The sequence below is a fragment of the Sinohyriopsis cumingii genome, chromosome 5 (assembly GCF_028554795.1).
Source record: "Sinohyriopsis cumingii isolate HCF-2022 chromosome 5, ASM2855479v2, whole genome shotgun sequence".
NCBI classification, from domain to species: Eukaryota; Metazoa; Mollusca; class Bivalvia; order Unionida; family Unionidae; genus Sinohyriopsis; species Sinohyriopsis cumingii.
The window spans coordinates 82,861,865-82,882,897 of NC_142965.1; the positions used below are offsets into that span (position 1 = coordinate 82,861,865).

The window sequence follows — 21,033 nt, forward strand, 5'->3', positions numbered from 1 at the left end:
AACTAAATTGTGGATATCAGCTTTATGTATCTCTATATACTTGCCAAATTTAAGATGTTACTAAGTGACTCTATGCCTGGTTTTTCATTTTGGTGTTTAGAGTCTGAGTTCATTTTCATGATCTGAGTTTCATTACTACTAGACCTGATCTGCCGGCACAAAGTAGACCAGTATATATCGATCTAGAGGCACTTCACCAACTGCAGTATGAAATCAGTTAACGCACAATTGATTTTCGCTTTTAACCTTGTACCGTTTCTATGTTTTAATGAGCGCTGTAAATAGTTCAAACTCAAAGTAAGAAATATATTACATCTTCATCTTGTACAAATATTTTACATAGGTATAAATAAGTTCTATGTGGCAGACCCTCTACATGGTTTTCAGTTATGTGCTTGGTAGAAGCATGGACTATTTAATTTGTCCTGAAAAATATATTACCAGAAAATTCAATAACCAATGTGTTATATACTGTAAATTAAATGAAGATATACACATTCCTTTTTGCACACTGCCTTTGAAATAAATACCAAATTATAACATTATAACTTTAACATTCAATTTTTCTTTATCTTAACCTGAATGAATTTTATGTGGATGACTGACCACAAAGTCTCAAACACATGCATGCTAGTTTCTTTATGCCATCACATAAGAACAGTAACATAAAAGAAACTGATATGATATAGTGCTGGTACTTTTCATCATGATACAATGTTTAAATAAATCTTTCTCTTTTTGTTGATGCAGAACCATAAAAATTCTCTAAGTAATCACATGTTACCATTATCTGTATGTACTGTTTATAGTTCAAGAAAAAGATGTGTGATTTTGTTTTGGAGTGAAAAATCAACTTCAGATTGTACACATTATCTGACTTTACTGCAAAACAAATGGAAGTATATAATAAATGTAAATCCAGTATTTTACAAATGATACTTACCAAAACTACCTTCCATAATAGAAGTAGGACTTTCTTCATGGGGTAGTGAGGAGCATTACCACTACAGAACCTTGTGACCATACTGAACAGAGTGATGGGTAAAATCTCCTGTCCCAGAGTCTGTTGTACTGTAATAAGTAATCACATATCAGTGTGTAATGATACTGTCATTTAGTAAACACGTGTACATAAAAACAATGGAGTTCTTTTTAAAGGCAAAAACATGTTCACATTCTCCCTATCTCTACTATATTAATTAATGTCATCCTAGGACACCGGTGCTTGACAAACAACATCTAGCACAGGAAATGAAATTCTGCATAGACTATGTTAAAAAAAATCCCTGACTTTTAATGTCAAAGCACATTTTATACTGAAAAGGTAGAATCATTATGAGACATACATACTTCTGACATCACTGGACCAAACATGACCAATTTTTGGTTCCAGTGACTTTGAACAATATCCAATACCAGAAGTGACTCTTCACTTGTGTAAAAAATCATATTGGAAACTATTTGCCTGGGGTAGAAAAATCACTTTCCTTGATGTTGCAGTGACCTGAAAATCAAATTTATATAAATACAAATATGCCTAGTACCTAATTCTGTCTGTCAACCTAAAGTGGCTTTTGTTTAATAGACTCAAGTTGAGAGTTCTTTCTTATAACTTGAAACAAAACACTAAATTCTAATACATTTCTGCATTTATTACATACCCTGTCTATTATGCCTTCAAAACAATTTTAGCTATACAGTGTGACTGGAGTTCAAAACATCAGGACTGATTAAAAAATTCAGATAGATGCATCTAAAGCAGATGTCACTGAGTACACCAAAAATAGTTCCAGCATGTAGAGTGATACAGAATACCTAAGCAAACACATATTAAATGGGTACAATTTAATAAAGACTCAGAAAAATATCTATTCGATATCAAAGATTACTTCACTGTTGACTGGCCATGTGCTGACTTGTACCAGGCTTAATACAGCCATATGTTGGATATTTTGCTGATGGAGACTGACAAAACGGTATTTGCAAGGAACAAACATTGTTCAACTAAAAAAATCAATAAATATTAAAAAAGGAAACAGCTTTCTTAATGGGATTTTTTTTGCAATCTTATGCACACAAAGATGCAGATGTTCTTTCATAATTACATTTTCTCTCCCTCATCACATATACAATTTCCCCTTTTCCCACAGGCAAAATTCTAATTCTGCTCTCTCAAATCATGATAATAATATATTAACGTATTTTGGTTTTAAAATTTTATGGAATTTTAGAGTCTTAAAAATTAAGGTTGGTAGTGATGATGATATGCTTGTATGTATGTATGTGTGTATATATATATATATATATATATATATATATATATATATATATATATATATATAAAGACACACACACACACACATGCTTTTCATGTCTGTGACACTCTGAGAAACTGAAAACCTCTCAAAAATGGAATCTAAATTTGGTCCCAAATATTTCTGATTTTGAGTTGTTTTACTGTACATTTAGTTTTGTTACTCTAATGAAAAATCCATCAAACAAAGTTAATAACCAAATGAATAAATTTGCCACGGAAGATTCTCTTTTTGAAGTGAAGCTCTGCTAACTTACGCAGTTCCTCCTTGAATAACTCTCTATTGTTTTTCTCCTCCTCCGTTTCAGCATCTGATTCCTTTCTCATGGTTTCTACCATTGTGTACAGAACATTCAGGATTAATCTGAAGGGAGAAACAGAAGAATATGTGATGTAACTTAACTAACATAATTTAAAACTACAGTTCCTCTTAAAGTCCACCTTGGTACCTCATCCCAATTGCTTTAGGTGACATAAGCATAACACTGCTACAGACTGACTCAAAATAATTTCAATATTTCAAAGCATTTTTACAACATGTTACTGCCTATCAGCAGAATGTAGCAAAAGAAATAACAAATAAAATCACTTTTATAAATATCATGTAATACCACATTCTTAGATTTCATATGTAATACCACTTTCATAAATATCACATTAAACCACTTTCACAGATATTATGTAATACCACTTTCACAGACACTATTGTAATACCACTTTCATAGACGCTATTGTAATACCACTTTCATAGACACTATTGTAATACCACTTTCATGAATATATGTAATACCACTCTGACAGACATCACTGTAATACCACTTTCACAAACATTAAATATAATATCACTTATATAATGTTATGCACGTTAATTAAACTACTCTATTTTCTATACAAGTACCTAATATCCTTGGAGTCATTAATTGATACAGAGGGTTTCCGTAGGGCTGCTGAAGCAGCTGCGCTGTTCCTGAAATAAATTAAAAAAATCCACAATTTTACAGTCTATGCTTCTATTAGATTCATCATAAGAGCTTCAAATTGGGCCAATTAGTGGTGAAAGATAAACGCCTATACATGGGTTCCAGAAAATTGGGCCAATTACTGGTGAAAGATAAATGCCCATACATGGGTTCCAGAAAATTGGGTCAATTACTGGTGAAAGATAAATGCCCATACATGGGTTCCAGCAAACTGGGCCAATTACTGGTGAAAGATAAATGCCCATACATGGGTTCCAGCAAATTGGGCCAATTACTGGTGAAAGATAAATGCCCATACATGGGTTTTAGCAAATTGGGCCAATTACTGGTGAAAGATAAATGCCCACACATGGGTTCCAACAAATTGGGCCAATTACTGATGAAAGATCAATGCCCATACATGGGTTCCAACAAACTGAGCCAATTACTGGTGAAAGATAAATGCCCATACATGGGTTCCAGCAAACTAGGCCAATTATTGGTGAAAGATAAATGCCCATACCTGAGTTTCAGCAATGAATTTGCTGCATACCAAGGACATCTTTACTCATGCACTGAAACCTAGATGAGGTGCTTCAGAATTTTATAGAATCAATGTAAAGCTTAAAAGAGGAGGATACAAGTTAAACCCATGTTTTCTCCAAATCAGTGGGTGAAATGAAAATCAATTATATCAATTTTAAAAAGCAATTATAATAACTTTGTATTTTTTCTAGCCCATCATATAATGTACTCAGATGTAACCGTGCATTGTTAAGCTTGAGTAGTTCTTTTTATGTGTAAAAATTCTTTTTGATAAATTTGATACATTATTTATGTTTTTAGTGAATGATCACGTAAGAATAACAACATATTTGGCTTGCTCTGTTCCAACATTTCCTGCAATACTCAAGAAAGATTTTAAATCCTCAAGTTCAGATTCTTCTATCATCCTTATGGACAATGACTGCATGCAGCCAACCATGTAATAGCCTTATATGATGGTCATTCAACATAACATTGTTGAGGGAAGTCATAAAAGTTACTATCATATAGGCTAGGTCACCTTTAGGTGTGTGTAAATGTATTAAATAAATATAATTCAATCTGTTTAATGGGTTTCATGATTCTATCTCTGTTATATCAAAGTGTTATAGTGACATGTTTTATAGCGATAAAACACTATTATCAACAAAACAAATAGATGGAGCAATCAGTGGTGAAATTCCCTTCTTTCAGGACCCTCTATGCCTGATATTGGATTTTTAACTATCAAAACTGATTATAGGGGCCCTGAGTGGCTGAGTGGTCTAAAGTATGGATCACTACAATCTGACCTCTGTCTGCATAGATTCTAGTCTTTGACTTGGAAATTGTGGGCATGTGAAAAAGACTACCAGTAGCTTCCCATGGACTGCTGGTTCTTCCAGGGGTTTTTCCAGGTTTTTCGTCAATGAGTTCTACTGGCTGCCAATTATAACAACAACAACAACAACAAAAATTAATCTACAGTTTTCATTAAAATGGATTACCAGTACACCGCTCCCTCGATAACTCGTGCCCGGATAACTCGCGATCCCGCTTATAATGCGGTGTCCGTCTTGGCTCCCGATTTTTTCCAGAGAAAATGTATTTAAAATATCTTTAAAATATGCTGAACATGAAAAAATTAAGATAAGAATTGATAAATTAAACCTTGATACATTGCTCGTTTTATCATCGAAAATGGTGATTAATGCCCGTAAAAATATAATCCATATTTTGAAATTTGCAAGTTCTAAAGAAGAATTAATTTCAGAGATCTTGAAAACGCTTAACTACGCGTATTTGGACGCCAATTTTTGATCTGGGATGCAGAAAATCACTGAGGCGGATATCTTCCGTATGCATGTAATAGGTGCGCAGGAAAATTCATAGATTTGCTGGTCCTGTTTCAGCCACCTGCTTTGTGGGAAAATGTGTTGATCAGTTAACTGTGCTGATATTTACAATGACAGAATTCAGTGACTGAAAGACTCTTTGATGTACTATTGCCATTTCATAAGAGTACATAAAAAAAAAAGAACATGATGCAACAGCTAGGCGGCTAGTTCAAAGGCTTTGACTGGCGGCCGAGTGAGAAAATGTACTGATATTTAGTGATTGAATTCAGAGGCAGAAAGACCCAGTTTTAAATTCCTAGCGAGACCTCTGTTTAAAGATATCATATATTATGTAAGTTTTTATGATAAATAGTTGTCAATATACTGTAAATAAACAGTCTGGTGAAATAGTGATCAATGAAAACTTCCGGTAAATGCTAACAGGTAGTGACAGAGAATGAAATAAACACCAATTAAACATCTTCCTGTGTGAAAGTCACATTCTAATCCTTTAATTCCGTTTCAGCGTAAACATTATAATCACAACATATTCTGTTCACTGAAAACATGAAAAGAGTCAATCGATCGTCACATCGAAACCCGTGAGTACTTCTGTGAGAACCTAATTACATGTACATGCCGGCTTTGTTTTGATCAACACCTTGGGGAAGTGTTTGTTGCATTAAAAAAAATCAATTACAAGAGACCTGGGGTGCTGGATTTAGGGTCTTGGAGCTGCCTTTGACGTAAAGCAAAACAGTAACAGAGACAACGACGATGATAGTGACTTCGTATGTTTTAGTGAAACTGATGTCATTAATGCCGAGGCTGTCTGGAAGAAATTCGTACAGACTCATGGTCCTGAGATGGGCATTTCTCTTGATGACATGGAGGAGTGGATTTGTGCTGACAATGATTGCCCCACAGCCGAATACATGTCAGATGAAACTATAATTAATTCTATAAGGAACAAATTTGCAGCAGAAGACAATTCTAAGAGGAGTAATACAAGTGTTGAAAGTGATGCGGGCACAGATGTTGCACCCCCACCCCTCTACACAGGAAGCAATCAAATATTTTGATATTGCCATAAGGTGGCTGGAGACCCAAAATGTTGACTATGTAAAGCTCATGCAGTTGAGAAATCTGAGGGATTTTGCTCGGCGGCAGAGAAACCAAGGAGTAACACACACAAAAAAAATTAACTGATTTTTTCAAAAAGTGAATTGATATTTGTCAAGCATGGCACAAGCGGCAAGTATTAACTTGTTCTAATTTACGTTGTTTTAAATTTGTAAATCAATTAAATATGTTAGTACTGATTAACCCTTGTTTTTTTTGTTTTCCATTTTACTTCTATCGCATTCAAATCTATCTATCTATCGTTCGATCGACACTGTTTCTCGAAAACAGTAGATCTTTTGTATATAAAAAACCGTCTAATTTGGATCAAACAATAAAACTAGAATGTATCCAATTCAACATAAAAATTAGTGACGTAGTACACAATGTGTGAAGTGGTACACATGTTAAGCGAACGGAAACCACGTGGAATAATGTTTTCGATGATCGCCTCAACATACTGTAATTTATCCTGAAATTAATGTTGTCCTATAAGGAAATAATAAAGTACACCGTTATGAAGAGATATTTATTCACAGTTAATCTCAGAACGATTATAAAGTGAGTATTCAACAGTATAATCTGCCTACACCCCCTTATTTTTCCGTTATGTCGTAAATCACTTTATTGGTTTTGGGCTTATTTTATAGGTCCCTCGATAACTCGTGCCTCACTTATAGTGCAGTTGATGTTTCTGGACCCTGATGTGCGCGAGTTATCAAGATAGTGGTGTAGTTGGATTAGAGTAGCCCAGGGCTTTCATATTCAAAATATTACGAAGACCTGTGTACAGTTACAAGTTCCTTTTAAAGGCAATGTGAATAGCAAATGGTGCAGCCTCCAGAAATGTATCGTGCAAATAGATTCACTTATGGACAGAAGTTCCTTACACACATATTTTAACAATTCACCCTCAATGGGTTATGGTTCTTATGTTAAAACTGTCACCATGTTGCCAAATTAGTTTCACATTGCAATGATACACAGGCTCCAATCTATAAACTGATTTCCAGTCAAAAACTATTCCAGTAACATTAGATTTATTAAGGGATTACTATTCTCTTGATGGAGTTTTTAAAAATCTTTTTTATCCTTACAGAAAGATAACTGCAAATAATAACAGATGCTGGGACACTGCCTAAAAGAAGCAAATCAAAACTGTAATTTGGGCAAACTCGTTCTTTTCGTCACCTTTACAAGACAGGCTTCCTTTCAGGCACCATGGGTAAAAATTTTGAGGCACTTCTCACTTTCTGAGGGCCCTGTCTATTTTTTCATCATTCATTATTAAGTTATTGCTTGACTAATGCATCACCATAATTCATGAAAATTTACATTAAATTCTTTTAAATTATTAACAAATATTAATATAAGTATATCACTGATACAAAAGTATCAGCAAATTTATTTCACACATTCTTACTCAATATAAGAATTTCTAAGGATAAGAACTGAAACAACATAATGCATATGCTTAAACAGATCAAAGGTCTTTCCATTTAAAATTGCTCAACAATTGCTACAAAAAAATGTAACCTTACTTTTTATTTCAGTCATTTTAAATTGAACATATTTCTCTCTGATCATAAGCACCATGATTATTCCATTTCTCTTGGCATCCGTCCGTCTACGAGAGACGATGGCATAGCTCCAAAGTACGCTTTTGCTTATCCTTCTTTTTAGCTCTCTTTTCAGCTTGCTTTATTCTTCTCTTTTCCTCTGCGTTTTGAACTCCCTGCCTGACAGCTAGACGCCAGCTGGAACGGTTGTTTGCACAGCTCTCCCAGTCGTTGACATTGATGTTTGCTGTCTTCATATCCTTCTTGCAAACATCTTTGTAGCGCAGATGTGGTCGTCCAGTTGGTCGTGCACCTTCTGCTAACTCCCCATATAACAGGTCCTTGGGAATGCGACCTGGGTCCATTCTCTTGACATGGCCGAGCCAGCGAAGGCGCCTCTCGCTGAGTATGGAGAACATGCTGTTCATGTTGGCGCGTTCTAGAACCTCTGTGTTGGGTACTTTGGGTACTTTCCATTTCTAATACCATGTTTACATTGCATATTCCAAGCTATCACAACCAAAACTATTATCAGATGCTGGTGCAATACCCCGCATTGTAACTGTCATTAATATCAATTTCACCGTTTCCTATGTCACTGAAACACACTGTACTTGTCCTTGTCACAGTACTTGTACTTGTATCAGACCCTCAGTAGTTATTACCTTCAATGACTTGTGCATCCAGCATTAAGATATTTGTCAAATAAATTCTTTATGATTCACTCATTAAGAAAATTAACAAAACAATCTTGATCAATAAAATTCAAGTGGCCTGAATAACAAGGTGTCTACAGCCTGCACATCAAAACCTGCCTGAGTTTTTGGTATATTGGTGTTGTGCACATCAAAATGTATCAAAATACCAACTCCAATGGCTCTGTAGCCATTGTATTTGTTATTTTCAGTGCACTTTTACGACATATTGCTAATGTTTACACACACCTTTCAAATTACCATATGTCCTCACTCATGTTTTACTGCAAACTGCGGTGTTAGAGATCTGCCTATGCCTAATGCACCAACAGATCTGGGTCTGTGCAGTTTGTTAGAAGTAAAAGAAGAACAAGCAACACAGACCCTGATCTGCCGGGACATTAAATGACAACAGATCTGGGTATAGGCAAATATATGTTATACTTTCCTAAGTTACGAAGAAGCAGCTTGTAGATAACACTGAACTCGTCAGACTGATGAGTTCATCTAGCTTTCTAATGGACACGATTTGTGTACAATGAATAAAATAAGACTCTATGGGCAAGGCTTTGCACAGTATTTACGGTTCGTTCTGTACTCTGATTTTGGTCATGTGATTTCTCGCCTCAGTTGTAGGAGAAAATGGAGATTTGAGTGTAGAGTCAACTGAATTTAGAATATTTAAAACAATCACTTAAAACAACTTTTTTTTTAATAAGAAAGAAATACTCATCATACTTCATGAAATTTTTAAAAAAATTCTTAGAATGATTCAACAAAGTTAACTTTGTTTTGCCAAATATAGCCAGAATCTCAATAAAGAGGTTAATATTTAAAAAGAAACATGACTAATACCATGGTGATGATCCTTTCTGTATCTTTTACAAAGTTAAATAGGGGCCCCAAGTGGCCGAGTGGTCTAAAGCTCACTCCATTACGGATCACTGCCATCTCACCTCTGTCTGCGTGGGTTCGAGTCTAGGATTCGGCCAATGTGGGTATGTGAGAAAGCTTGCCAGTAGCTTCTTGTGGGTCGGTGGTTCTTCCCTGGGTTTTCCAGGGTTCTTCCTCCACCATTAATACTGGCCACCATGCATAGCCTATCGTGTACTGAAAAATGGCGTTAAACCCAACAACAACAAAGTTAAATACCGAGTAAATTTTTATACCTTCATTACAACTAAATAATAATAATTTCCTTTTGATTTTGGATACAAATGCATGAAATTTCACCCACTTTTTTGAGTTCCATGTAATAATTTCCATAGGGATCTCATAAACTGAAACATGATTGCAGATACCAATAATCATTAAACCGACACAAAAATTTACCAAATGCATGAAAATACAATACTGAAACTGCTCACACTACTCTTTCAGTGAAAAACTGACAACAGTTCGTATTAAATCAATGCTTTCATTTACAAAAAATGGAGATGACGTCAGCTTGAGAAAAGGTAAATCAACTTAGCTTTACCAGTTTATATGGGTACAATAAAAGACACACGGGTGACTATTTTGTTTGTATTAGTGTGGACCCTAAGTCTTATTCTCAAAATATTAATGACATTATAATAATTTAAGAAGTCAGATTTAACTTTGCAGAAATCTCAAGATTTAAATATTGTATTGGTTCTTCACCAGTCATATGTCCAATGGGTCAAAGTGTCCTGTGTCCAATGACCAAAGCATCAAACTAAATATTTGATATATTCATTATTCAGGGCCAGAATGTTATAGAAAGACAAAATGTTGAAATTCCCAATGCACACTATCCTACTGAAATCAGATATACAAAGTGCAGAAGAGTATCCCAGAAGACTTGTTCTTGTGTTTGGTTGGGTTTTTTAACATCTTTCAACACATCAAGCTCTTTCCAAACAACATAGAGGCAGCTGATCTGTACTTGCCTGGGCAGGTCTCGAATCCACAACCCTTAGATAACAAACCTGAAGCTATACCAACTTAGCTACCACAGTTCCAGACTTATTCTGATTAACAGAATACAACTAGGTCACAATTTTCTTGAAACATTAACAAACATTCCTCAAATGATTTCAGCAATGAATCAAGTCTAACTAACTTCTCCATAATTTACAACCTAAGTATATCTAATCATATGTAACAGTTTAAGAATAGAGATATATTATATGCATGCACTTGCATTTTTCCTATTTCATGTTTCCCTGCAATAAATAATCTCATAGTTTATGTCAGTAACAAACTCCACTTACTCTATTTCCATTGATAAAAGTTCTACAATTGATGAGAAAAGTCCTTCCTCGTACATCATATGTACATTTTTTCTTGCATTTTCCTTCTGCTGCTCTTCTCTTTCACATTCCCCAAAAACTCCTATAAACAAGAAAAACATATCATACATGAGGATTTCTCAATAAATATCTCTCCTCAAAGCAATGCAGAGATACATAGCAAATCTGAAATTTTAAACAAGAGAACCAAGCAGGACTAATATTGCTCACCTGGATAACTGACAAACATTTGACACTGTTAATGTAAATTCATCCATGTACTGAAAATGTGTAGTGGAAAGAAAAAAATCTGGTGCACTGAACTGCAGCATTGTTCATTAATATTAGTGTCATTTATCTTTAATTTTGGATAATTTATTATATAATGCATCTTCTTTACTGGGTATTCTAAATCCATTAACAGTCACAACTCACTGTCTTTGGTTGTATCAATAAGTAGCACTTTAGAATGAGGCATTTATTATTTTGGCATACTGGTAAACTAAAAGTAAGACATCCAGTATAAGAATTCTGTATGTCCTACATACAACATGACTGGATGTCAGTTAACAGTAATCCATATACTAACAAACTGTTCTTTCTTCTAGCAAACAGCATGTGAAATAACAATTCTTTTTCATTTTATAATATATAATTACCTTGAACAAGATAGAGGAAGGCCTGGACTGCCCTCATACGGCGTTTCTTGTCTGCAACTTCCAGTTCATTTTGAAGAAAATCTATGTATTTCCTCTTAACCACATCGGTCAGTTCTGACCATTTTTGGTGTCCTGCAATCAAATATTCTATTTATATGATATCACAATTCCTAACTCTGTGCAACAAGTACTACTTTTCTGCACTCACTTCCTGTCAATATCAATGTAAAAATGAAGTTCAATATCAATGTAAAAATGAAGTTCAATATCATTGTACAAATGAAGCAGTAACTCAAAATCCTTCAACTGCTGCTTCAGCATTCTCATTTGAAACTTCTGTAAATGTTTTGACTAGCTGTCAAAACAAGTACTTCCTACTCAAAACATACTAAAATGGGTTTACTGCATCTCCTGGCAGTCACTATTAAAATCTGTTTTACTCTCTCTGAATATTCCCAGGCACCCATACTGGGTCCATTCTAGAAATGAAAATTTGGAGTAGAAATCCCGTTTTTTATTTTGAACAAGATTACCATGAACAGTGCATTATACATCCTCCTCATGTTCTGTGAATAAGGTGGCACTCTACAGTTTTGTATTTTGCATAGGGTTAGGATTTTAAAGAAAAAGAATTTCCCTGGCTTTCCTCACTGGTTATACTGGCTATTTAAAAAAGACCTTGTATATCTTAGGCATAATGCAAAGAACCTTTAATTCCCTTTATTTTGGTGTATGATTGATGTGTGTACTATGGTTTATAGAGTATACAGCTTGGCCTTACTTCAGATGTGCACCTTTCAAAAAAGTGCTAGCTCTACTTGGTCATTGTCACTTCCTGAACTTCAGAGGTAAATTGTATAAAAAAGAGCTGATAACTTTTTTTTACATTTTATATATTTGGTAATTCATTCATTGCACTTTCAGAAGCTGGTATTGTCTAGTCTGGCAAAATTTGTTTTCCCTATTTTAAAAGCTGCTATGTACAGTGTACTTTAGACTAACTGTGGCTGATTTTTTAACACAAGGGAGCAGTCATTTTAGTTAGCAGCGTGCTTAAATCATGTAAAATTTCCAAAAGTACAGTATCCAAAGAAATATCATCCACATTACATTAATGTAGCACAGAGGTATGCAACATTCTCTCCATTGTGCATGTTTTAAATGCGAACTACTTCACCTTACATACGTCACTTTCTCAAAAGTACATATTAACTGGTGAGCACCCCCTAAACCAATTTTACTTCTTTCAGTCACAGTGAACTTGACCTCTGACCCCAAAAATTGATTGTCTACTTTCGTCTCCAATGCATAAAAAATCCACAAAGTTTGGCCTTGGTCCCTACCCCAAGTGAAGGCTATCCACAAATAATGGTTAAGGTATGTGATGTAGAATTCATGATATTGTGCAGAAACCAGTTTTCTTCTTTTAGTCAGTGACCTTGGCCTATGACCTTTTCACCATGAATCTGATAGCCTTTTTCATTTCCCAGATACAAGTCCTTTAAAAATGTTGGTGCCCACAGACAGCTGATAACTAGAGTTATTCTGCAAAAACTACCTTTTCAGTCAAAATTACCTTGACACTTGACCTGTTGACCCTAAAATCATTATAAATTTTCCTCACCCCAAGTGCAAGCCATCCACCATGTTTGGAAACTGCAAATGGTTGAGAACTCGAGACATTCTGCAGAAATCATATTCTTCTTTCAGTTACAGTGACCATAATGTTTGACCTTTTGTCAATGAGTTCTTCCTCAGCCCAAGTGCAAGTCATCCACAAAGCCTGGCAACTATAAATGATGGAGAACTTGAGCTAATATGCAGGAAGCATTTTTCTTCATTTAGCCATAGTGACCTTGATATTTGATCTTCTGACCCCAAAATGAATATGATTCTTCTTCATCCCAACTGCAAGTCATCCACAAAGTTTGGTAATTGTAAATGGTGGAGAACTTGATTTCTTAATTTTTATGCAGAACCCATTATTCTACTTTCATTCACAATGACCTTGACCTTTTAGCACTTGACCCCATATTCATTAGGGTTCTTCCATACCACACATGAAAGCCACCTATACAGTCTGGCAACTGTAGATGGTGGACAACTTGAGTTATTGTGTGGAAAGGAAATATGCAACAAACTGGATGGATATCATTTATCATACCATGTGTTGTACCTTAAGACAGGTGTATAAAAAGAGGTGTGGGTGGAGGGAAAGCATTTTCTGACTATAAGAGGAATTTAATTTTTTTTTAAACATAGGGTTTGAAAATATAATGCAAGCAAATAGCACATTTGGTTGATTTATCTGTGTGATTTGTTTACAAATAAGGACATCTCACAATTGCATGTCATTTAATAATAGACACTGCCCATACTTTACAGTCTAGGGTAACACAAATGTATTATTTGAAGTTCAAAAAGGAGTATTATCACATGATAAAAAACAACCCTTGCATTCCTTTTGAAATGTCTCAAAATATTAATCACAAAAACATACAGTTTAGTTTTATATTACTGATGCACACAAATGGTCAAAATGCAAATGGGTTAAGTATCACCACTATATGAAAACCAATTTTCATCTAAGCTGATGTTTTTAAATGCTATCTGTACTTTTTAACAAACTGATTGAAAATCTGCAACATTCTGAAGTCACATTTATTATTGCAACTAATAAGCCCATAATTTGAGTCTCTAAGATTACCTTCTGTTTTAAAACTCTCTTCGAAACTGAGTCTGTTCTGTAAAAATTCTTCTTCTTCAGTATAACTGTAGAGCTCTGGCAAAAGAAAGTATTGGAAATAAAAGAAACTTTCACAACTGTATAACATGTGACTATAACAGGACTACAAATGTTCCATTGTATCAGGTCAACGAAATCATGGAATTTATTTCATGTTCCCTGTAAAGGTGCCAACAAAAAAAAATAATACTAGGATTTATTTGTATCGGCAATATAGGTATTAATTCACTGCTGCTGAAAACAAATTCTGAAAATGAACAATTCTGCATCTTGCTAAAATGTTGCCTTATTGATTTTAGAGCCAAATTTACTTCTCTTTTCAAGTTGGGAATATCAGAAACAAAATAAAAGAATAAAGAAAAACTAAGCATCCCATGGGTAAATATTTTTACAATTTCAATGTGGATATCCAGCTTTTGCAAAGACTTTTTCCACCTCTAATGCAGTAATATAAAAAAAACCTTTGTCAAGAATATTCACTTTTCGCATCACTAACCGAAACAGCACTGTAATGTCTTTAAGTCTTCCCTACTATAACTGTAATTCTTTGCTCTAACCAATCTCATGTAAACTTATTTTTATATCCCTGTGTAATTGTAACTTATTGCTCAAACCAATCCCATCCAAACTTATTTTTTATATCCCTGTGTAATTGTAACTCTTTGCTCTAACCAATCCCATACAAAAGTATATTTTATATCCCTGTGTATTGTAAAGGTTTGCTCTAATCTCATATAAACTTATTTTTTTATGTCCCCTTTTCTGAGTTGAATATCGTTCTACTTGTCAAGCATTTATGCCACCTCTAGTTTTGATTTGGCTTGATGCTTTATGTCACAGCAACACAAGTAGGTTACTTATTGTCAAGGCAATTGGAGCAAAGTACCATGCTTAAGGACACATAATGGTGGCTGAGCCTGGCTGGTCCAGTGGTAGGATTCTAACCACAACCTTTTGGTCTTGAGTCTTGTACACTAACCACTGAGCCACCATGGCTCCCTGATCTTGTTTTAATCAATCCACAACAAAGTCACAATCCATTCTTTAGCTCTATATTCATATGTACTATGTCACCTGACATTATACACATGCAACCAGCAATACTAATGGATGATTGAGGTAGTATACAATTAAACCAGATAAGTCAAAGGAAGCATTTAATCAAGACTAATTCACTTTGACCATTCTGAGTGTCTCAACCAATCGAAAAGTGTGTTTTCTTTTGAAAACTGAGTTAAGACTGTTGTGTTTTGCTCATAAGCAGCTTACAATTCGTAATGGTAGTCATTACATACTACACATCTACACCCTCCCCAATTACCACCTCAAATATATATCTCTATAATTGTCTATTAAAGCCTAATCATATGAAAAAAGTAGATTTCCACTTAAAAATGTGAATCTTCCATGTCAGAAATATTACTAATTAGTACACATATCCCCTACAAAATAGTTTTCTTACCTGCAATTTCTTGTTCATATTTATCAGCATCTTCATATAAAAAGTCTATATCACTTTCCTCACTCATGATCTGCAAGATGAACAGATATTAATCATTAGGATATTAGATATACTTGCTTATAAGTCAAGTCCAATTGCAAACAACACAGACCCTGACCTGCCATCGCATAATACAACAGCAGATTAGGATCCATCTTGTTTAAATTCAAATTCTCACAAAAGAAATGGATCTGTTTTCAAGTTTCATTGGTCTACATTTCAGTTGGCTATAAAGCGATGAAAGGCCGATAAGGCTAAAATTGGGTTAAGTTGAAATATTATTCTTTAATGAAATGAATAAAAATATATTATACCTATTGGAACTGTAAGCAATGTTTCGTTTTGTTCATGAAACATATTCACCACATGAACCTACTTAAACATACATCTATATACCTCAACTACCACTGCACTGAAACAAATTCAGATGTATGTAAATGAAACATGAAAATGCGTCCATTTGCTACTGTCATATTTTCATTTCGCCAGGATAAAGACAGCACAGTAAGTATATTAATTACACATAAATTAGTGGAAGAGTGTCAAGATAGGCAGCCAAGTGTGTTGAGATATTCCTGAAACTTTGACTACTCATTCTGATGTCAACCACCAATGGAACAGGCTATACAAGGCCATTATCTGGATAGTAAGACATAGCACGAAAACAAAAACAACATGTGCTATGTGTTGCATTGTAGGACTCGGGATTTGGAGATTCCCAAAGGGCAGTAAAGAACAGGGAAAGATGGAGAGAATTGGTTGTTAAGTCATCTGTGGTGCCCCAACGACCTCTTGGGTTAAGCAGGGATCGTCCTGGGCTTCGCCAATGTCGCAAATTGCGATTTTTTTTCCTTACTGGCGACAAAAATATCCCATCTGGCGATTTTTTTGGCGACAGACTTTTTGGTTATTTAATTTGTACATACAATCATAGATTTGGACTGGATAAATTAAAAGGGAGAACGAAAGGAAGCCACAAACTTGACTAAGCAATGCATTGGAATCAATCTGTTACACAAACAATCCTTTGTTCGTATTGACAACCCCATCTTTACAGTGCATTGTTACATCATAATCTGCTTATGCTGACATCTGGGCCAAGTATGCTGTGATACAGTCAATCATGCTACCGAACTATACCTACAACTGACCGACTTCTGAAGACGCGAATATAACAGATACAATTAATTGAATGGATAAATCTTCTGTTTGTTTTTTTTTTTTTTTTTTTTACATATACCAGTACAATAGTTTTGCTGAACCTTCATAGAAAACTGATAACCTTTGAAGTACCGACTACTGTGTACAAATACAAAGCAAATGGAAAAATCTCAATCACAATTATGTCTGTCGCCAGTGCAGCATTTTACTCATTGATCTTTTCCTTTTGCCATCAATCCGTGTTACGGCTGCTGAGACTTAAACTCCGAAACAAGAAATAGCACAAAACAAAAACAACAACCAGTTTTGCATAATTGATAATAATAATTTATTTCTCAAAATACAAGAGTGAAAGAATCTCTAAACTGGGTGTGAATTTATGCTTATATATACGGTCCAATATTGCCAGGTGTTGATTCGTGTAAGTTTCATTCGTGGGAATGTAGATCCTATTTTGTTTGTCGAGAAAATTTATACAGCATTCAGTGATCATTCTTGGGATTTAGGAAGCAATTCACTACAAGCTTTGTTAAGCTAGCCATAAGGGGGGGGGGGCTGCTGATAGACTACTGGTGTCACCTGTCAGTGCTGTGGACTGTGAACATGGATTCAGTAAGATGAACCTCATAAAAACTGACATCAGAAATAAACTCTGCATCTCATCTCTCGAGAATTTCATGAGAATCAGCATGTACAGATGTGAAAAATTAGACTTTGAAACAGCATTCAACAAGTGGGCAGCCCTAAAATTGCGACGGATCTTCATGTAACACTTTGTAACATTTTGTTAATGCTTGTTGTAATTAAAGAATTAAGTAACCCATCTTTTGTAATTTTCATTGCCTGTTACATTAATAGACTAAATTAACACAAGGAAAAATGTACACTACTTGTTCTGGCGACACTTTTTGAAAATTGGCGACAAAATATTGAGGTTGGCGATTTTTTTGGCGACAGCTTTTTAAAAGCCAGGACCATCCCTGGTTAAGGGATTATTGATGATGATGATGATGATGATGATGACGACAACGAAGATTAACGTTATCATTAGTCAAACTTCCTGAATATCATAACTCAACTTGGCCATTAGATTTGAACTGCAGTCATCTTTTTGTCTTTGACAATAGTTTTATTTGCTCCATTGTGAGGTATAGAATCATAACGTAGCTTCGGCCACACGCTACGACGTCATAGCCAGATTAAAATTAGTTTAGTCTTCCTTGTAGCATTCGGGTCGTTCATTTCTTTTTCAACCGTGTCAATTAAATGAGGGCTACAAACAATATTATATGCAAATGCCGTTCCATCAATAAAAACAGGCTCAGGTAGCAAGATTAAAATGCAGTTAAGATACACCCAACAACTTTGTTTATAGCATAGTATACAGTAATACCTCGAACATTCGCGAGGTTAGGTTCCAGAACCAGTCGCGGATCAGGAGGAACCACGAATGTTTGGTACGAGTCACTAACAATGCTAATAAATGCTTATTTCTAGGGTTTAAACCCTAAATATGACCCAAATCATGCTCCCAAAGCACTTTAATTTCATTTAAAAGTTAGCTTAATACATTACCCTTAAAAAGAGAAATAAATGGTTGACGTAAAAATAGACTACAGTATCGCCTAATGGGTATTTGCCACACTAGCGCATTTACAGTACGGTACATGTATACTAATATTATCCCTATACTAATTCATTGGCTGCCGTTTTATTTTGCACTCACAGTAAGGTAAAACCAAGTAAGGAATGGGACTGTAAACTTAATGACTGACGTTTTCTTTGTCATTGTCAGGAAGGTAAACTAGGTAAACTTCATATGTCACAGAAGTCATATAACGAAGGTACAATTCAATAAAATAAAGAAAACATGTACGTAGAGGGTACGAATGAAAATTTCGCGAATCCGTGAATTCGCGAATCCAGAAACGCGAATGCACGAGGTATTACTGTAATATATTGAACATAGAGGTACGGAACAGTAGAAGCTAACTGACTTAAGGGCGAATCGAACTTTGTCCTGAATTTTCTTCGAATTCATTCATTTTGTTTAACTTTAAAACAAAATACAGCTGAATTACACTTATGCAATCCGTTTAAACCGTTGCGTATTCTTTACCTCGGCTGGAAATACCTGTTAATTTATTAACTTATCTATATCTTAACCATTCTTCATTACACCGGAAATAGCAACCAAAATAATAATATACAGCAACCGATACCGATATGGAATAGCAAGTTGTCAATGTAATAAATTAACACTATAAAATTATACTAAAATATTGGGCTTTTTTTAAATTAAAAATAGATTTATTTCATATTCTAACTATATTTGTAACATAAAACCAAGAGTGAATATGAGCCGGTGTAGTGTTAAATTTTGACCCTCGTTGAATTCTGACCCGCCGGGTCATTTTTCAACGACCGTGATCAAAATTTCACGTTAAAATCTGACCCTTTTTTAAATGTCCTGTTAAATAACGACCCAGAAGCAGCAGGGGGGGCGAATCCGACATTTTGTCCAATCGTTATTTGATCAAAATTTCACGTGCTGCTCCAGATGTAGTATCACATTTTCAACGTGATCAAAATTTCACGTTAAAAACTGACCCTTTTTTAATGTCCTGTTAAATAACGACCCGTTCAGGTGAAATTATGACCTTAGGGTAAAATGTTCTGTTATCAAAACTCAACGTTGATTTTTGAACCACTTCTAAAGTGAAATCAACTTATTACTCACTGAGCTGTGTCTTTCTTAATTTTTGTTTCTTTTAAGGAAACAATTGTGTGCAATAGAATGTTCTTAATCTGTCACTATCGTAATTCTCTCCGTTATACTTTTTTTTAAATGTCCCAAAATGCGGAACATTTTCAAAATAGCTGAACTTTGCTTTGGACAAATTAGACAAACTGATAAATGAATGACTATGTTTCACTTCGGTAAAGTCGCAAGGTTCAACAGGGCAGGTAAACAACTGAACAGTATATTAGCGATGATCAGGAGCGTAGCTGCCTACAAGGCAGCTGCCTACACAGAATTTTGACTATTTTTTTCAATGGTTTAAGTTTCACTCACGAAACCAATATGAAATCTATATTTATATAATACAATACATACGGAAAAGAGGATTTATTAAAAGCAAAAACACGAACAAGATAGTAGCAAACTTGATTTTATTGAGTCTGTTCATAAGAATTTTATGTTTTCTTTTTATTTTTACAGTATTAAACAGTACCAAGGTTCAGAAAGTCTCAACAAGATGCATGAAATGCTATCTCAGAGCCTCTGGATTGTAACAATGTTGCCCCGTACCCACACACACCCCGCTCCTCTAGCAGTTCGAGGCTTCGCCGTTCAACATGCCTAATCATCAATCATATACTAGCTACGTCCCTGAGGATAATTATAACAGTAAATAAGAACCCATGAATAATGAATAAACCTTCTACAGTCGGTTTAAAGATGCATACTAATGAACGACTTTGTCTATTTGTTACTGTAGGTAGATCGGGTAAAATTAGGATTTTATTAAATGAAAATGCAGGTTATATATATATATATATATATATATATATATATATATATATATATATATATATATATATATATATATATATATATATATATGTTTAGTATGTGTATAAGCGTTCGAATCCCAGTGAGGGCACTCTTTTATTAATTTATTTCAAATTGAATTTTGAAGTATTGATATGCAATTTGTTCTAACGTTTTCTAGTTTATAATGTATTTTTGAAATTATTTTTGGGAAATGCATATTATTTTATTTTCATAAACATTCTGCATTTTAAATTACAAAATAATATTCAAGCGATACGACAAAAAAGGGGTGGCGATGGAACTCTTGTTTGACCTAATATGCCGTGTATGTTTCTGAAGTGACCGCGCCTTCACTTGCGGTTTATATATACGTGCATTTAAGACATTTTGATACGATCTTAAAATTGCACACTGGTACTCTTAAAATCGATAATGCTAACTGTTTTGTCATGATATTACATCAAATAAAAATCTCAGATATGCATCGGCATGTATTATGCATTATATTTTTTTTTTAAAAATCATATCGATTGGGAATAGAACCAATGACCCTTTCTTGATAGACAAGAATTTAAAAAGCTTACAATGGCATGCATTTTAATGCGAATCATTTCAACTGTTATCAATATACATGGATATAACTT

At 34.6% G+C, this 21,033-nt stretch overlaps 1 protein-coding gene across 5 annotated transcripts in view; it reads right to left on the minus strand.

Annotated features, from left to right (window-relative positions):
* Window positions 1-19,032, minus strand: part of LOC149799634 (striatin-interacting protein 1-like) — a 52,889-nt gene extending 33,857 nt beyond the window's left edge. For 2 of the 5 annotated variants that reach the window (XM_089958976.1, XM_089958972.1), the window contains exons 1-8: window positions 18,912-19,021; window positions 15,631-15,700; window positions 14,130-14,204; window positions 11,423-11,554; window positions 10,746-10,866; window positions 3,213-3,281; window positions 2,572-2,678; window positions 944-1,071 (exon numbers count right to left, since the gene is read on the minus strand). In XM_089958976.1, the coding sequence (XP_089815102.1) occupies window positions 944-1,071; window positions 2,572-2,678; window positions 3,213-3,281; window positions 10,746-10,866; window positions 11,423-11,554; window positions 14,130-14,204; window positions 15,631-15,697 (699 nt within the window). In that variant the 5' untranslated portion in view covers window positions 15,698-15,700; window positions 18,912-19,021. Of the gene's footprint in view, window positions 1-943; window positions 1,072-2,571; window positions 2,679-3,212; window positions 3,282-10,745; window positions 10,867-11,422; window positions 11,555-14,129; window positions 14,205-15,630; window positions 15,701-18,911 lie in introns of all 5 variants that reach the window. The other 3 variants (XM_089958973.1, XM_089958975.1, XM_089958974.1) reach the window with 3 other exon arrangements.
* Between the last annotated feature and the right edge of the window lie 2,001 nt (window positions 19,033-21,033).